Raw genomic sequence first — 16,055 nt, 5'->3', positions numbered from 1 at the left:
AGAATATTTGCAAACACTGATCAGATGAGACATGATCAAGCATCAGGTGATATACTCTCCAAACACCACCAGTCCAGAGCAGGAAAATCCACATTATTAAAATGAAATTACTACATGGAAACAAAACATTTGGCAGAAGGTCCTTTCCAGAAATTTCTGCATATGGGAGATAAAACAATAGGCGATCTTTTGAGCTTTTGTCATAGGAGTTTTGGAGAAGCTCAAGTCCAGATATTTTTTGCCCTAAAGTTGAAGGAACCTTGATTATCAATAGAAAGGTGTTTTAGGTTTTACCAAAGTACTGAAGCATTTGGAAAAAGTGATGTTATACACTACCAATGAATGTAAGTCACTACTTCTAGTTAGTGATTTTTAATATCAGTGAATATTTACTTTGATAGCAACAAAATTGGTGATTGTAACATGGTGAATAGCAATCACAAAATGGTGTTTTTTGGATGCTATTGAAACAATTCATGATGCAAAGTTTGAAGTTGTGGTAGTGATTTTTGCCTACAGTTAGTTTTACTTACGATACTGCTTGGCATGCCATTTCAATGTGTGATCTTTGCATCAATTAGTATATCTTGTGAGAAGGTGGGTTTGGATGGAGGAACTACAATGTTTTTGGGAAGGCTTCAGCTTGCTTGTCATAATTTGACCAGGTGCAAAATGACTGTTCGCCCATGCATGTATTATAATGAACCACGTCAAGTATTTCTATGAAATTCCCTATAAATACAAGCCATTTTAAAAATTCTTTTTATCTTAGGAACCTGATGAATGAGTAACAGGAAACTAATTTATTATGACGTTAGCCCAAGCCGCAATAACCAAAACCTAAAAACTCTGTTTGAACCCACTGTGTTATATAGAGAGAGGCAGAATTTTTTTTCTGAGTTTTCCGTGCCAGTTACAGGCACAGTGAAGCCTATTGTTTGTCACCACTTGGCCAAGGAAATCTAATTTGGCACAGACAAGACACCAAATTTATGGTTTCTGTGTGGTTGCCAAACTGTTGTGCATTTGTCACCAAACCAACAAGATCTGAATGTTCTTTGTTCTGCTTTAGTCTACAAAGGCAGTTATATCTTAAACAATTAATGAATGTATGTTACACAGGTGCACTGTAATCCAATTATGATTATTGCATTGATCTACACTAAAGTCAGTTTGGTAGCTTCCTGAAGTATAAGTTCAAGATGCTTTTTGACAGCAAATCATTTTGTGCAAAGTTCATTTTCAAATATTGTCATTAAGACTGCTGAAAAATTCATCACAATCAGTGAAGCACGCATCAAGCCTCTTCATTCAGTCTCCTTCAACTGTGTCCTACAGCTTTTCAAGAAACAAGTTTCCAGCGCAAATTGTCATCCTTTCTCTGTCCATAATCTTTATACATCCAGACAGAAGATTACTAAGCAGTTTCTTATGATATTTCCTACGGTAGTTTATTTTTACTGCAACCAAAGTGCTGAAAATGCCCTGCACTTCTCACTTCCTATTTGAAAGCGAGCAATATACTGGAGGACGTACCACAGTACCTTCTCCCCACTAATCTCTGACCCCAAAAATAACAAGAAGAAACGAATTAAGCTGATGTACTCTGCCTTGGAAAGGTTGCCTAGTTTGGAGATAAGAGTAGTTGCTGTCTTAACCACCAAAGGCTTACCAGATAACATATTTGACATATTTGAACTTTAGCTAGGAATGGGACTTTTATAACCTTGGGCTTGATTCCAATTTTGCTATTGCTTTGTTTTGGGCAAAAAGGCCTTCTGGTGAGCAGTTTCATGGGAAGTCATGCAGCAATGCCAAGTTAGTAAAACAATTCCAAGTGCTGATCCATGCTATTTCCAGTGGCGCATTCCATGACTGTTTCTCAGATTTATGAGAGACCTGATGTGGCATATCTTCTAAAGAATGGAAAAGGAAATACAAATGGTTCTTTCCAAGTAATGCTGATAAATTGTGCTCATGTCCAATTTTACAAGTAGGTTATGTAGCTGGGAGTTGGAAGTTACCAAGAATTAGACAGACAGATAAGTACATAAGAGATTATGCACCTTGTATCTAAAAGATTAATTTTTCTTCAAAGTTAGCAATCTATGACTGTTTTAAGCAGAATTCAATGTTTTTCAGCCAATGAAAATATGGTCATAGAATTGTATTCATTCGGTTTCAATTTTTTTTAAAGCAAATGTGTTTCACTGAGATACAACACGCTGTTCATGCAGTGGTAGTTTTGTGCAACAGATGAAGCAATGGAGGATCAAAGGGATTTGGGTGTGAGGTTTGTAAATTATTCAAAGTTGGTTCTCTGGTACAAAATGTAATCAAAAAGGCTAATGAAAGGTTGCCCTCTTTGTCCAAGGAATTGGAACTTCACCTATGCTGGGCTTTGGATGGACCTCATCTGGAGTGCTGCATTCATCTTTGAGTGCTTCACCAGAAAGTTACCAGACCTTAGAAGGATACATTATGAGGACTGCTTTTGGGAATGTGGTTAAATTCCAATGTGTTTAAAAAGTTAAGGGCTGATCGAGTTGAGTTTCAAATCAGTAAACAATTCCAAAGCATAGATGCAGGGATGCTCTTTTCTCCAGTAGGGAATGCAGAAGAGAGCCAGTTTTAAAATAGAGAGAGAGATTACTTGGGGGTGAAATCAACAAGCACTTTTCACTCGAGGAATTTTATTCCTGGAAGGCCTTGCTGCTTGGTCAAATAGGTATTAGAGAGTATTAATCAAAGCTGGCTAAATGGTGATGAGGTGCCTCCTTCTGTTTTGAGGTTCACGAACTTGTTGGAGTACTATGGGCCAGAAGTTCCAGGAGAATAACATGTGTGCTAGGTGGTTATAGCAACAGCATGGTCATGGCTACAGCTGCTGCAAATTTCATTAACACCAGAAGCCTAAAGCATTATGCGCAACCAAGCATGCTACACTTTCTCCAGGAACAGAGGCCAGGTCAGAGGAAGCAGATTAAGAGGGAGGGAGAGAAAGCCATCAGCTAAAGATTGAGTGTCATCTCAGTAAACAAGGAAGTTCAGTGGCTGCTATTGCCTATACATCTTTAGGCAGGTGTATGCATGGCATTTTTTGTTCAGAATGTTTAGTTAACAATAAAGCAAGCTGCTTTGTGGGCAGATTCAGATGTTGCAAGGATCCAGGTTCATTTCCTATTAGCCCACCTCCAAATCCTCCTTGGGTATCAATCATTACTTTGGCAGCTTCCTGTATACATTGTACACATGTCCTCTGGTTGTTATAATAGTGTGGTCACTTGGGGTCAGGCCTTTGTATTTCTGTTGGGGCTGGAGTTGCAAGACCAAATTCACTATTCATTACTTATAATGAATTTGAATGTATTACCATTGAAACAGTGCCAGGGTTAAGACAGGTTCTAAAATGGCTCTCATCATAGAGGTTAGAGTGGCATAGAGTGAAATAGTTATATTAATATGCCTAAGTGATACAAGGTGGCTGTCATCTTAAAAGCTTTTCCAGGAGATTGCTGAACGTTGTGAAAATTCTAACAGTGAAGAGAATAGACAAGGAAGGGACACCCTAACGCATCCTGGTGCAGGAAATTATTGGACTTTGTTAATTGCAATAATCCTTTGCTGTGGCAACACAGAATCCAATATTTCAATAATACTCGGGCTGCTCATTAAAAAATAATAAAACAGTGATTTATAAAGCCAGTCTGCTGCCAAATATGTGCCGTTCATTTCAGCTCTGGCAGTTCACTGCACATTTGTCAGAATTTGCAGAGTGGAAGAGGGGGATCGAGATACAGCAAAAAAATAATTGTTTTTGTGTTTACTGAGTGAAAACCCGGCTTTCACAAGAGCACTGACAAAGTTAAATATTTACATTGTATTGCAAATAGCTCAGAGCTTCAAAATGCTAAGAAAAGGCTGGATGACCTTCCTGCCTGGAATGGTATATTCCTATTCCAGAATTATATGGTTGCCAGGAGTGGTTGCAAAAACACTAAATGGCTTGAGACCATACATATAGAATACAGACTAGTAAGTTATTTATGAGGAAAAAAATTAAACTTTTCTTGCTCGATAACAGACTTGAAAAATACCTGCTCATAGTGCAATTTGCACAGGCCTGGGGCGATTATGCGGTCCCATTACATTACTAATGGAACTACAATGTAGTACGTGCATGGCATGCTCTTATTATTAAGAGCTTGCATCATGTCCTCTGAAGAAAGCACGTTACCGTATTTAGAGTACGGCCCCTTCGCATACTGACCAGGTGCAGGGAGTACACTTGATATACGTGAGTGGAATATCGAGCACGACTGAGCAGATTTTTTTAAGGCTGCTGAGAATGTTTAAAGAAACACAATCACTTCAAGGCAGATAGTATTGGTGGAATATTTTCAAAGCAGTAGGGTAAAAAAAAGTTGTGTTAAAAATAAACAAAGGCTTTTTTTTTGGGATATTTTTGGAATTTGCTGCTCAGGAGGGCTGTGGAAGCTTAGTCACTGAATATACTCAAGTCAGAAGTTGATAAATTTTAGAATCAAGGGCTATTAAATTGGTGCAAGAAAGATTGGCCATGGTCTAATTGAATGGCAGAGCAGGCATGATGACTGAATGGCCAATCCTGTATCTATTTTTGATGCCCACTGTTAAGACGTCAGCACCTGGTGAAGTAAAGCATTTCCTCTTTGCTAGCTGACAATGAGTCATCATTTATTGGCTCCCTTACCCACCCTTCTCATGAAAGACCCTTATAGAAAAGTTGCAGTGGCTGGTTTCAATACAGTGTAGAGTACCTCCAGGAGGACAGAATTTGTGATGGGGGCTGAAGAAAATGGATTTTATCTTTCCAATGTTCAGTTGAAAATTATGGCTTCTTGAAACACTCTGATGATGTACTTGCAGTATGGGAGCAATCTTCTACAGGTGTTTAAGGTGCTAAACAGCCTCTGATGTGGATTTCTTCCACTGCCCTCCTTCATCATGAAGTCCAGATTTGCAGTTAAGAAATGTGCATCCACTCGCTTGGTTCGACAGTCACCCTGAGTCACGATGCTGTGCACAAGCCAGTGGACCGCTGTTCCATGAAACTCTGGCCTCAGCTTCACTCCAGACCAGTTCAAAATAAATTTTGTAATAAAGACCAAGACCAAATACTAGACTGAGCGATGACTCTTTATTACTCCCTGCGACGTTGTTGATGTCAAGGAAAGCTCTATTGGCAAAATAGGGAACTTTGCTTCATGATAAATGTGACTCCTGCATTCGCACCTGGAAGGAACATTTGGCTGCACTACAGGGTACCCAAATGTATCAGCATTCATCAGAGGCACTCATGCCCTTGCAGACACCTCCCTGGCAGCTTCCTTCCCTGAGTTCCCTTTGTACTAGCAGATTGCCCCCTGTTCTCCATATCCTTCAGATGCCTAAGCAAGTTCCTCTGTTGTGGGAAGACTCTGCCACTAGCCCACCCCCCCCCACCACCCCCCCAGCTGCCACCATTGTAGCCAGCACTCATTCTCTGCCAACACTCCCCAGTAGCTGAAGAACTGACAGTTGTGTTGTACTGTAACCCTTTAAAGGGCTACTTCCTGAGGTCAAAGCTGTGAGGAGATGTGCTATGAATACAGGAAGTCCAACCCTTAATGCCCACTTATTCCCACATGTAGCCTACAAACACTGTTCTGGAATTGATTTTTTTTTGATCATTTTGAAACAATGATAGGGATTCAACTAATATTGTTTTAATGCTGTATTAATTGCTGTGATGAATTTCTAGGTTCACATGCTTTCAGTTTTTTTTACTATAATAATGTCACTGTTATTAAAACCATTGTCCGCAGAGAACTGTAATGGACAGCACAAGGAAGTCACTCTGTAAACAATCAACCACTATCACCTTCCTTACCTCTCAGATTTCTGCACTGGTAGACTTTCTGTTCCTGCTTGTCATCCTCCCGGGTATACCCACCTTCACCCTTCCCTCCCCCCACCTGGCTACATCTGCTTTATTATTCCTTGCCTGCTCTACCTATCACCCACCTGCCTCTGTCTCCCAAATCCAACCCTGCCCCCCCACCCCACCTCGATCCGTCTGCCTGTCATCCTTCACACCCCCTTTTCCACCTATCGCCTGCTGGCCCCCATCTCACCCCTGCCTTTGTCCTCTTCATACTGGCTGTATTCCCCCTCCACTCATTCCAGATGCAATGTCACGACTTTGACATTTCCTTCCCCCACCGCCCCACTGCTCAACCCACTGAGTTCCTCCAGCAGTTTGTTTTTTGCTCCAGATTCCAGCATCTGCAGTCTCTCCGATATATTGGCCAGATGAGTGCCACCAGCATAATTACGTATGGAATCTTATCCTGCTCCACTGATAGCCAGACATGTATTTTTTCAATGCAATCATTGTCTGTACAAGAGCAGGAATCCCAGGTGAATGTTTCCCAAGATTCCCACTGGTGCCCTGATTGAGCTGACACATCAAAGGAGAAACTTTCATTCATAAAGCATCTTATGCATTTCTGAAGACAATACAATAAATGATTGAACTGCAGTTAATATTTCTTTTTAAGTCAACGAGCCAGACATTATGTGCACAGTATGATCGTCAGCAATAGTCTTTTGGTGGTGTGGTTAAGGAAGGAACATCGGTCAGTTCACTAGAGGAACTGGGTGCTTGTTTTGTGCATTATGATTGGACTTCTGATATCCAGCTGAATGTGACCAGTTTAACTTGAAGGACAACATTCTCAACTCATTCTGTGTCATGTTCTCAGTAGCACTCACTCTCACCAAATTCAGGTTTGAACTCCAAGAATTGGTCTTGAATTCATAACCTTCCGTCTTAATGATGAGATTCAAGCTGAATCTTGCAGCACGGAATATTAGCACGGTTATTGTGATCACAGGAACATTAACTTTTTATACTGTTTTATTGATAGGTAGATGGTACGGGATTTAGATTCAACCTAAAGCGCTGAGACTGTATCTTTTTCAGAAAAAGTCAAGTCCATCAGATGCAATGGGAGAATTATGTGAGAAAGGTGGCTGTTGAACAACATAATGCTGCTGCTTCTGAAATAATTTGTGTATTTTTGTTGCAGTATTGAGTATCTATATTTATTTCCTTTTTCCTGAGGCCCACACCATTTACAAAAGCTGCTGTACAAGGTTGAATGATTTGAAGAATTGGATTGAAGTGTGCAAACCAGGCTCCAAGTCCTGTCCTGTATCTAGCTAAATGAGTATACTGTCTACAATTACTCAGTTTGTCCACTCCCCTGGGATGACATAACCCCTTTTCTTTATCTTTTATTAAAATGTTCTCTCTTCAAAGTCACTTCATCTGCCATGCACCACAACCAAACCTGAAATGTTGACTGCTTATTTCCCTCCACAGATGCTGCCTGACGTGCTGAGTTCCTCCAGCATTTTGTGTGTGTTGTTACAAACAAACAAGATATTAAATAAATATTTGAAATGAATTTGGACAGAATGGGAATAAAAGAATGACCTTTGTGGTCTAAAATTTATAAGCCCAAAAGCAGCATTATCTCTCTTCAAAACCAACGTGTACACGAATGTGTGGATATCGCCACTGTCTAAGTCTTACTGTCTGTAAAGGTACAGGCCGTTCCCAGGTAACAAATAGGTTCAGGTTTTACAGATGTCCATAAGGTGAATTTGTCCACAAGTCGGAAAGTACATAAAATCACCCAATATGTTAACCATACCTCCAGAGTATCGTAATGAATAGCAACAAAAACACACAAGCCTGATAAGGAAAAACAATTTCAAATGGAGAGAACGCAGGAACTAATTCTGCCGTTCGTAGGAACAAACGTGTGTATGTACGTAGAACTTTTGAATGTAATAATATTATGGGAGCTCAGGTGTCCATAAGTTGGGCGTTTGTAACCTGCAGATGGTCTGCAGTGTCATCTCAAAAAATCTCTTCATCAATGCACCTCTTTGTTATTACTTAGACCAATGCAAAACTGTTTTTCAGAATGATCTGTGTTTAACACTTTTATTGTGGTTTTATACATGTAGCTGAGTGGGTGAGGAGCTCAAGGAGTTGTCTAAATGGAGCCATTTGTTTTGCATTACTTTGTATATGAATGGCAGTTTTAAGAACACTTTGAATAGTTTTGATTTTTTGTTTTTATGATGATTGGTGGTTATTGATAGATAGCTCTACCTACCAAGCCAGTGGAGGTGGAAGATAACCAGTTTAAAGGGGAGAGGTGTGACAGAGGCCAGTTGGTGATTGGTGGACCAAGGAAAGGTGAAGGATGATGGGCAGGTGGAACCAGGTAGATGGAACCTATGGCATAACACCTGCCCCTACACCACCTCCATCACTTCCAGCCAGGGACCCAAACAGTCCTTTCAGGTGAGGCAATTTACCTGCACCTCCCTAATATCATCTACTGCATTCGGTGCTCCAAGTGTGGCCTCCTCTACATTGGCGAGACCAAATGCAGACTAGGTGACCATTTCGTAGAACACCTGCACTCCGTCCATAACCGCGACCTGCAACTCCCTGTTGCCAGTCACTTCAACTCCCCCTCCCACTCCATCACTGATATGTCAGTCCTCGGCCTCCTCCACTGCCGGGAGAAATCCAAACGCAAACTGGAGGAACAATGCCTCATTTTCTGTCTTGGGAACTTGCAGCCTAACAGGATGAACATCGAATTCTCCCACTTTAAGTAAACCAACCCCTCTACCTTGCCTCTACTTTTCTTGCCTTTCCCAGCCTATCTCTCTTTATTCTTCTTGCCATTTTTTTTCTCTCTCCTTTTCCTCAACCCCCACGCCGCCTGCCTCCTTACCTTTGACCCATCCCCTGGTGCATCTGCTCTCCACTCCTCCCCTGCATTTGCCTATCACTATCTCTTAACTGCATCTACCTATCACTGCCTTGTGCCTACCTCACCTTCCCTCTTTTGTTCCCCTATCACTGCTCCCCTTTTCCTATCTTCAGTCCTGAAGGGTCCTGACCCAAAACGTTGACAGTCCACTTTTCTCCACAGATGCTGCCAGACCTGCTGAGTTCCTCCAGCATCTTGTTGTTTTCTCAAAGGGTACCTGAAATTGGAAGATTAATTAAAACAAACTTGTTGAAGCAGTTGAGATGTATGAGCAATGCAGCAATCACAGTGATCAATTCTGTAGTATAAAGAGTTTTCGCGCACTCCTATGGTATGTGAAAGTCACCCCACCGTGTGACAATATTCTACCTGAATTATCGTTTCTTGTTCTTCTACTGCTGGTATAAATCAGCTTTATCTCGATTTTGTCAAGTTCTGACAGGTAATACAAAATTGAAGTAGCAAGATTATTTTCTGCATTGACTGATAAAGACGTTTTTCTTTCTATTTGTTGAATCATGGAACTCAATATTCAGGGTTTTGCCATGAATCATAGTGAAAGAGATCGTGTTCCTGGTCAAAATGGCCCCTTTGGGTTTTTGTGCTTTTAGAGGTGGCCAATTGCATCTGAAAGCAGTAGATTTGTACCATAATGCAGAGTTTTAAGAGTTCTTTGCATGCATAGTGAAGATTGTTAAAAGCTAAAACTTTTAATGAACTAATCCTCATACAGCCAAATAAATGTAACTACTTAAAGCAGGGATCCATAGAGAATCCAATTTAATGCACACACGAGAGAGCCTCCAGCAGGGCATGCTGATTCCAGCTCGGTTTTTTTAGGTGCAGTTTTGTGTTGCTTCTGCATGAGTGCAGCACACTGCGCATTAGGGAATATTCGTTTTTCACCAAGATTTCTTTGGTATTCCAAGATCTCGCTGCTGTAACGTTCAGCTGTAAAACGGTCCTAAGCCTGGAGAGAGATCCAGTGCTTTTTTTTGTTTTTAACAAAGCTCAAATTTCTTTCTGCTTTTTCAGAAAATTAAAGACCAAACAGTAAAATCAGCATGGCCAGAGGATAAAATGGACTTGAATGGCTCAAATTTCCAGCAACTTGAAAATAGGACTGTAATGTGGTCGAAAGGCTGCTAAATTGATAGCAGCTGTCTAATGCCGACTGTATTATGGAGGCCCCATAAGCATGTGCCATCACATACCCACTGTACAATGCATATAAAAGATGGCTTTGCTCTGACTTCCCCCGCTAAGGCAGAATTCAGATAACAGGCTGTAGAGATTGCGGTTATAAATCATCTGACTAAGGTCAAATTTGAAAAGACATGCCAAAATTCTGTTTTTTTTTAAATGCAGTAATTTGCCTGCTTTGGTTTAAAGCTACATTGCTGATTAGATTAATCCAGCTAGGCCTCAGTTTGAATAAATATACAGAGCCAATACAAGTCCTTGAGAGAACTGTGGATGTTTAAAGGCACAGTACATCACTTCATGATCCTGCTACATGTAGCCTTTAATTTCATTATTCGTAATAAAAGATGTTCAGAAATCACATTCTTATCACGGAAGCTTCTGAAACTCATTCATGCAGCTATCAGCTGGGCAGTCCAGTTTCAGAGATGGCAGCAAGGATAATTTTGATGATCAAGTGATAAATAAAATGTTATTTGCTCTTGCCAGAGGTCAGATTTTAGAAATATGCAGTGTGCTTTTTCTTTTCAAATGTATAACCTCCCTCAGTTTGGGATTGCACCAAGGGTGGTATTCCTATCTCAGATAGTTGAATAACGTCTATTTAATTTTGCCTGCAGCAGTGTTCAGCAACCATCCAGGTCACTTGCTGATTTATTTTCCGCCTCTTGATGTGATCTTCTGAGAGCCCCTTGTTGCTGTATGCAGTTACTTATATGTCAACCTATTGTGATACCCAGTTGTTCTACCTTGGTACATGGTTGTCATCTTTATCTTCTTTCCTCATACTGTGGTGCTGTCTTGTAAGTATGTTGGTCTGTACAAGTTTACACACTTAGCCTTGAATAGAGATAAAGAGCATGACTGTCAGTACCTTCGGTTTTCATGAATGCCGAAGACTGACAGTGCTTTAATAGCAATTCACTTTTAAATCCTTCTGACCTCATTCAAATTCCTGCCGAACAGCTAAATAGCCTTAGCTCCTTTTAACATTGGTCCTTTATCCTACAGTTCTAAGGGAACCCAGATGCACCTTCAAATTTCCACTTTGATATTGACTATGTCTAGACAAACTTGACCTCCAGCATACACCGAAGCTTCCAGAGGAGCCTGTTCCCCAAAAAAGGGTCTGCAGACTCTGAACATTAATACTTCTTATGGCTGAGAGCCGGTAAATTCATTGGTCAATATTGTGCCAGATCCTTCATACCAGAAGTTCAGAGGTCTGACTCACTCTCGATTCTGAGTTAACTATAATCAGCTGGAGCAATGAGAGAGTCACTGCATCTGGCTTCAGCTATAGACTGGAAAAAAGCCTTGAAGACTTCCATTAACTACCTTTGTTATACCATGATACCTTGAGTCCTCGTGAGGAAAATAGACATGTGGCATTTGAGTCAGACCTATATTTATTTCAGCTTTGGCCCTCCATCATTGAGTAATCTGTGGGTGTTAATTGTCAAGGCCCTATCAGGAAGAATGGACACTGGGCAAGATATTGGACAACATAAGCGATATAAAACCTTCAAGGAGAAGTTTTATGAGGAATTTTGTGCGATGCTACTATTTTAAAACAACTGGCCCTGAGTTATTTTGACTTAACTCGGACTTTTTTAAGAAAAGTCCTTTATTTGACAAACACTGTCCATGTTATTTACACATCACTCTGCATCTTTGCAAAATGCTGATGCATAGCAAAGGGAAAATTTGGAACTATGTAGCTGGCCATTCAACATCTGAAAGAAGAGCTAATTAATATTTCTTAAGTATGTCTTCATTTGAAAGCATTAATCCTTGAATGTTCTCATTAAAATACTCACTGACCTGTCGAGTATTTCCAGCATTTCTGTCTTTTTTTTCTGATTGCTTCAGCTCTCTCTTTATCCATAATGGGAAGAACTTGATCTAAAACTGGTGATTTCTTTTGACACTCACATGTCTGTATTTTTTAAACTTGTAAAGTTTTTATTCAGGAACTGAAAAATTAAAGAGTGCTAGAAAAAAATTGAAATATTTGTGGTGAGCCCATTGTGGACTGGAATTTCCTGTCTCATCAATATCCTGAGCTGGGAATTTTTTTAAATTCATAGTAGAGGTGATCATTACAGGAGATTAGATGTACTGTCCTGACACAAGTATTCAAGGTTTTGGTTAAGCCTGACTTCCATGTGGAAGTTTAAGTGCATTTGTGCAGTCGGTAGTGCTGCTGCCTTACTGTTCCAGTGACTTGGGTTCAATCCTGACTGCTGGTGCTATAGGTGTGGAGTTTACACATTCTCCCTGAGACTCTGTGGGTTTCTCCCGGTGCTCTGCTTTCCTTCCACATCCCAAAGAGATTAATTGGCCATTGTCAATTGCCCTTAGTGTGTAGGTGAGTGGTAGTATATGGGGGAGTTGATGGGAATGTGCAGAGAATAAAAAAAGATCATATTAATGTAGGATTAATGTAAATGGGTGCTTGATGGTTGGCACAGACTTGGTGGGCCGAAGGGCTTGGTTTTATGCTGTGATTCACTGCACATTATCACTGCCCTCATCATAGTGAATAGAAGGGCAAATGTTCATTTGTGTCAAGAATGGTTTTCTTTTAACATATGTGCCGTACCTGAAATTCTTGTTACATTCAGTCTACTTGTTGGATCCTTGGTTTCCCCAAGCAGTGAGCTGACTGCCCTTGATAGTTCCAGGGTTCACTCCCACCCATGCATTGAGCACACTAGGTAATCACAAGGAGTGTGATGGGAATAATGATGTTTTGCTCCGAAAGGCCATGACCCAATAAAATGCTGGAAACACTCAACAGGTCAGGCATCTATAGAAAAGGAAACAGTTAAAGCTTCAGGTTGCAGACCATTCGTCTTAACTGGGAAAGAGAGGAAACAAGTTCGAGTTAAGTTGCAGAGAGCGTGCGGGAGGGAGGGAGAGGACAAATGGAATATCTCCGATGGGGCGAGGGCAGGGGTGCAATGATGAAAAGCAAATCAATGAAGAGAGAGAGATTGACTGATTCATTCCGATGGCCAGTTCTGACACAAACAAGGAAGTGAGTTACATGTTTTAACCAAAGAAACTGTCAATTTTTTTTGTGTGTGATGAAATGTTTGGATAAATAAGTGGGCTCTACATGTTAGAGAAACGGGTTGAGAGGTAGAAGGTTGAAGAGGAAATTCAAGTGATCAGTGCCTAGATATCTGACTCCCTGCTTTTTATTGTGGGACAAATGGTGCATAAAAGCCCCGAGTGGGAGGAATGCAGAGAGGGAGAGAGTTTGTAAAGCTGATGGAGGTTATAAAGGTGGGAAGAGGAGTATTCATAGAGGGGTTTGAACAAAAGGATGAAAATTTAAATGATTATTAGTGCACTGTGAGCCGGTGTCAGTCAGCGGTATGGGAATGGTAGTGAATGGGTCTTGTTGTGGGATAGAAAGCGATAGCAGAGTTTTCAATGAACTTAAGTCAACGAAGAGAGCATTGGAATGATCATGTCTGAAGATAACAAAAAATTGCTGGGAGTTGCAGCAGCAGATGGCCTGTGAAGAGGTGGAGATGGACAATGCTACAGAAGTGGAAGTGCATAGTTCATACGATGGAGTAGTTATGGAACGTCGGTTATATAATGATGCATAATCATAAATGTTTTGTCACAATTATCTTTTGTATCTGTACTACATAAAACAGCCAAAGGCATTGAACAGCATTAAAACCAAGTAGCCTCCTAACCTACAAACTTTAAGATTCTAACTGTATAAAATCAAGAGTGGGTAAATTAATATCTACATTGGGAATAATAAAAGATAATGGAATCCACATGTAGCAATCATAAATTGTGAAGCAGGTGAATTGTGACATATTTGCTCAAAGTTCATGTTCAGTTTTGATGTGTGCAACATTTAAGAAAAGACTGAATATCTGAATTGTTTGCAATTCATTGACAGTTAAACCGATCTTAATTGTGCTTTGTTTAATTAGGTATAATTCACCAGATGAAAGGAGATTATGAAACTGCACTGAAACTCCACAAGACTCACCTCTCTATTGCTCAGGAGCTCAATGACTATGCCGCACAGGGAAGAGCTTATGGAAATATGGGAAATGCCTACAACGCACTGGGTTTGTATGACCAAGCAGTGAAGTACCACCGTCAAGAGTTACAGATCTCCATGGAAGTAAATGATCGGGCATCACAAGCATCAACCCATGGTAATCTTGCTGTCGCCTACCAGGCCCTGGGTGCCCATGACAGGGCCTTGCAACACTACCAAAACCATCTAAATATAGCACGAGAGTTACGGGATATACAAAGTGAGGCACGTGCGCTTAGCAACCTGGGTAACTTCCACTGCTCAAGAGGAGAGTTTGTTCAAGCTGTTCCATATTATGAACAGTATTTACGCTTGTCTCCTGACCTACAAGATATGGAAGGTGAGGGAAAAGTATGTCATAACCTTGGCTATGCACATTATTGTCTCGGAAGCTACCAAGAGGCTGTAAAATACTATGAACAAGATTTAGCTCTAGCCAAGGATTTGCATGATAAACTTAGTCAGGCAAAGGCTTACTGCAACTTGGGGCTAGCATTTAAGGCCCTAACTAACTATACTAAAGCAGAAGAATGTCAGAAATATGTTCTATCACTAGCCCAGTCCCTAAACAATGCTCAAGCCAAATTTCGAGCATTGGGCAATCTGGGTGATATTTTAGTGTGCAAGAAAGATGTGAATGGTGCAGTTAAGTTCTATGAACAGCAGCTGACTTTGGCTCATCAGGTTAAAGATCGGAAACTTGAAGCCTCAGCTTATGCAGCTCTGGGTACTGCCTATAGACTAATACAGAAATACGACAAAGCACTGGGATATCACACACAAGAGCTTGAGGTTTATCAAGAACTGGGTGATTTGCTGGGAGAATGCAAAGCACATGGCCACCTTGCAGCAGTCTACATGGCCCTTGGCAAATACACCATGGCCTTCAAATGTTATGAAGAACAGTTGGATTTGGGGCAGAAGCTAAAAAACCCCAATATTGAGGCACAAGTTTATGGCAACATGGGAATCACTAAAATGAACATGAATGTAATGGAAGATGCGATAGGCTACTTTGAACAGCAGCTGGCGACACTGCAGCAGTTGAGCGGCAATGATGCTGTCCTGGATAGAGGGCATGCTTATGGAAACCTGGGAGATTGCTATGAGGCATTAGGAGATTATGAAGAAGCTGTAAAGTATCATGAACAGTTCTTATCAGTGGCTCAGAGTTTAAATCGGATGCAGGAACAAGCCAAAGCCTATCGGGGACTTGGAAATGGACATCGGTAAGTACCAAGCTAAATAAGGCTTTAGTTTATGTGTGTGTGTGTATGTATGTATGTGTGTGCGCGCGCATGCGCGCGTGTAATTCATTTTGTGTTGTCTTGTATGTGTATCTCTACCTTGCCCATGCACAACAGCCATAATTGTTCAATCACTGCAGAGAAAAAAACACTTAAGGTTTATAAGATTTACCAAATTATATATAATGGCTCTAAATCAGTTTGTTTCAGACCATCTGTGGAAGCAAATTAATTCAGTTAAAAATGAGTGAATAAGCATCTGTACTAATCATCTAAATACAGTGAATGTGGAGCTAGATCAAAGAAAAGCTAATAAAGCTTTATATCCTATTATAGTGCAGTTAGTATATTGTATTGATATTCTTGTAGTACCACTATTCCTCAGGCTTTAATTATATCCTCCAAATACCATATGCATATGCCATTACAGAATGTTTTTAAATTGTCGGGGAAGAATAGGTATGGGGAAAGGAAAATGCCAATATTTGAAATGCTTCTACTAATATACCGCACATACAGGTACTTCTCTTTTAATCTCACTTGCTCTGGAATAGGCAAACATCACCCAGGCTTCAACACCCTAGAAACTGGATCACATAGCACTGGATATTTTTTTGGCACTACTCAATCCAGAATTGA

The 16,055-nt window shown here is 40.5% G+C and overlaps 1 protein-coding gene across 1 annotated transcript in view; it reads left to right on the top strand.

Annotated features, from left to right (window-relative positions):
• LOC127579325 (tetratricopeptide repeat protein 28-like) overlaps positions 1-16,055 on the top strand; it is a 603,896-nt gene that overhangs the window by 425,700 nt on the left and 162,141 nt on the right. Inside the window, 1 exon segment of the mRNA XM_052032043.1 lies at positions 14,057-15,398. Coding sequence (XP_051888003.1) covers positions 14,057-15,398 — 1,342 coding nt within the window.

This window comes from Pristis pectinata, chromosome 17 (genome assembly GCF_009764475.1).
Source record: "Pristis pectinata isolate sPriPec2 chromosome 17, sPriPec2.1.pri, whole genome shotgun sequence".
Lineage (NCBI taxonomy): Eukaryota > Metazoa > Chordata > Chondrichthyes > Rhinopristiformes > Pristidae > Pristis > Pristis pectinata.
The sequence above is the reverse complement of the archived record's forward strand: the minus strand, read 5'-3'. Positions and strand labels throughout refer to the sequence as shown.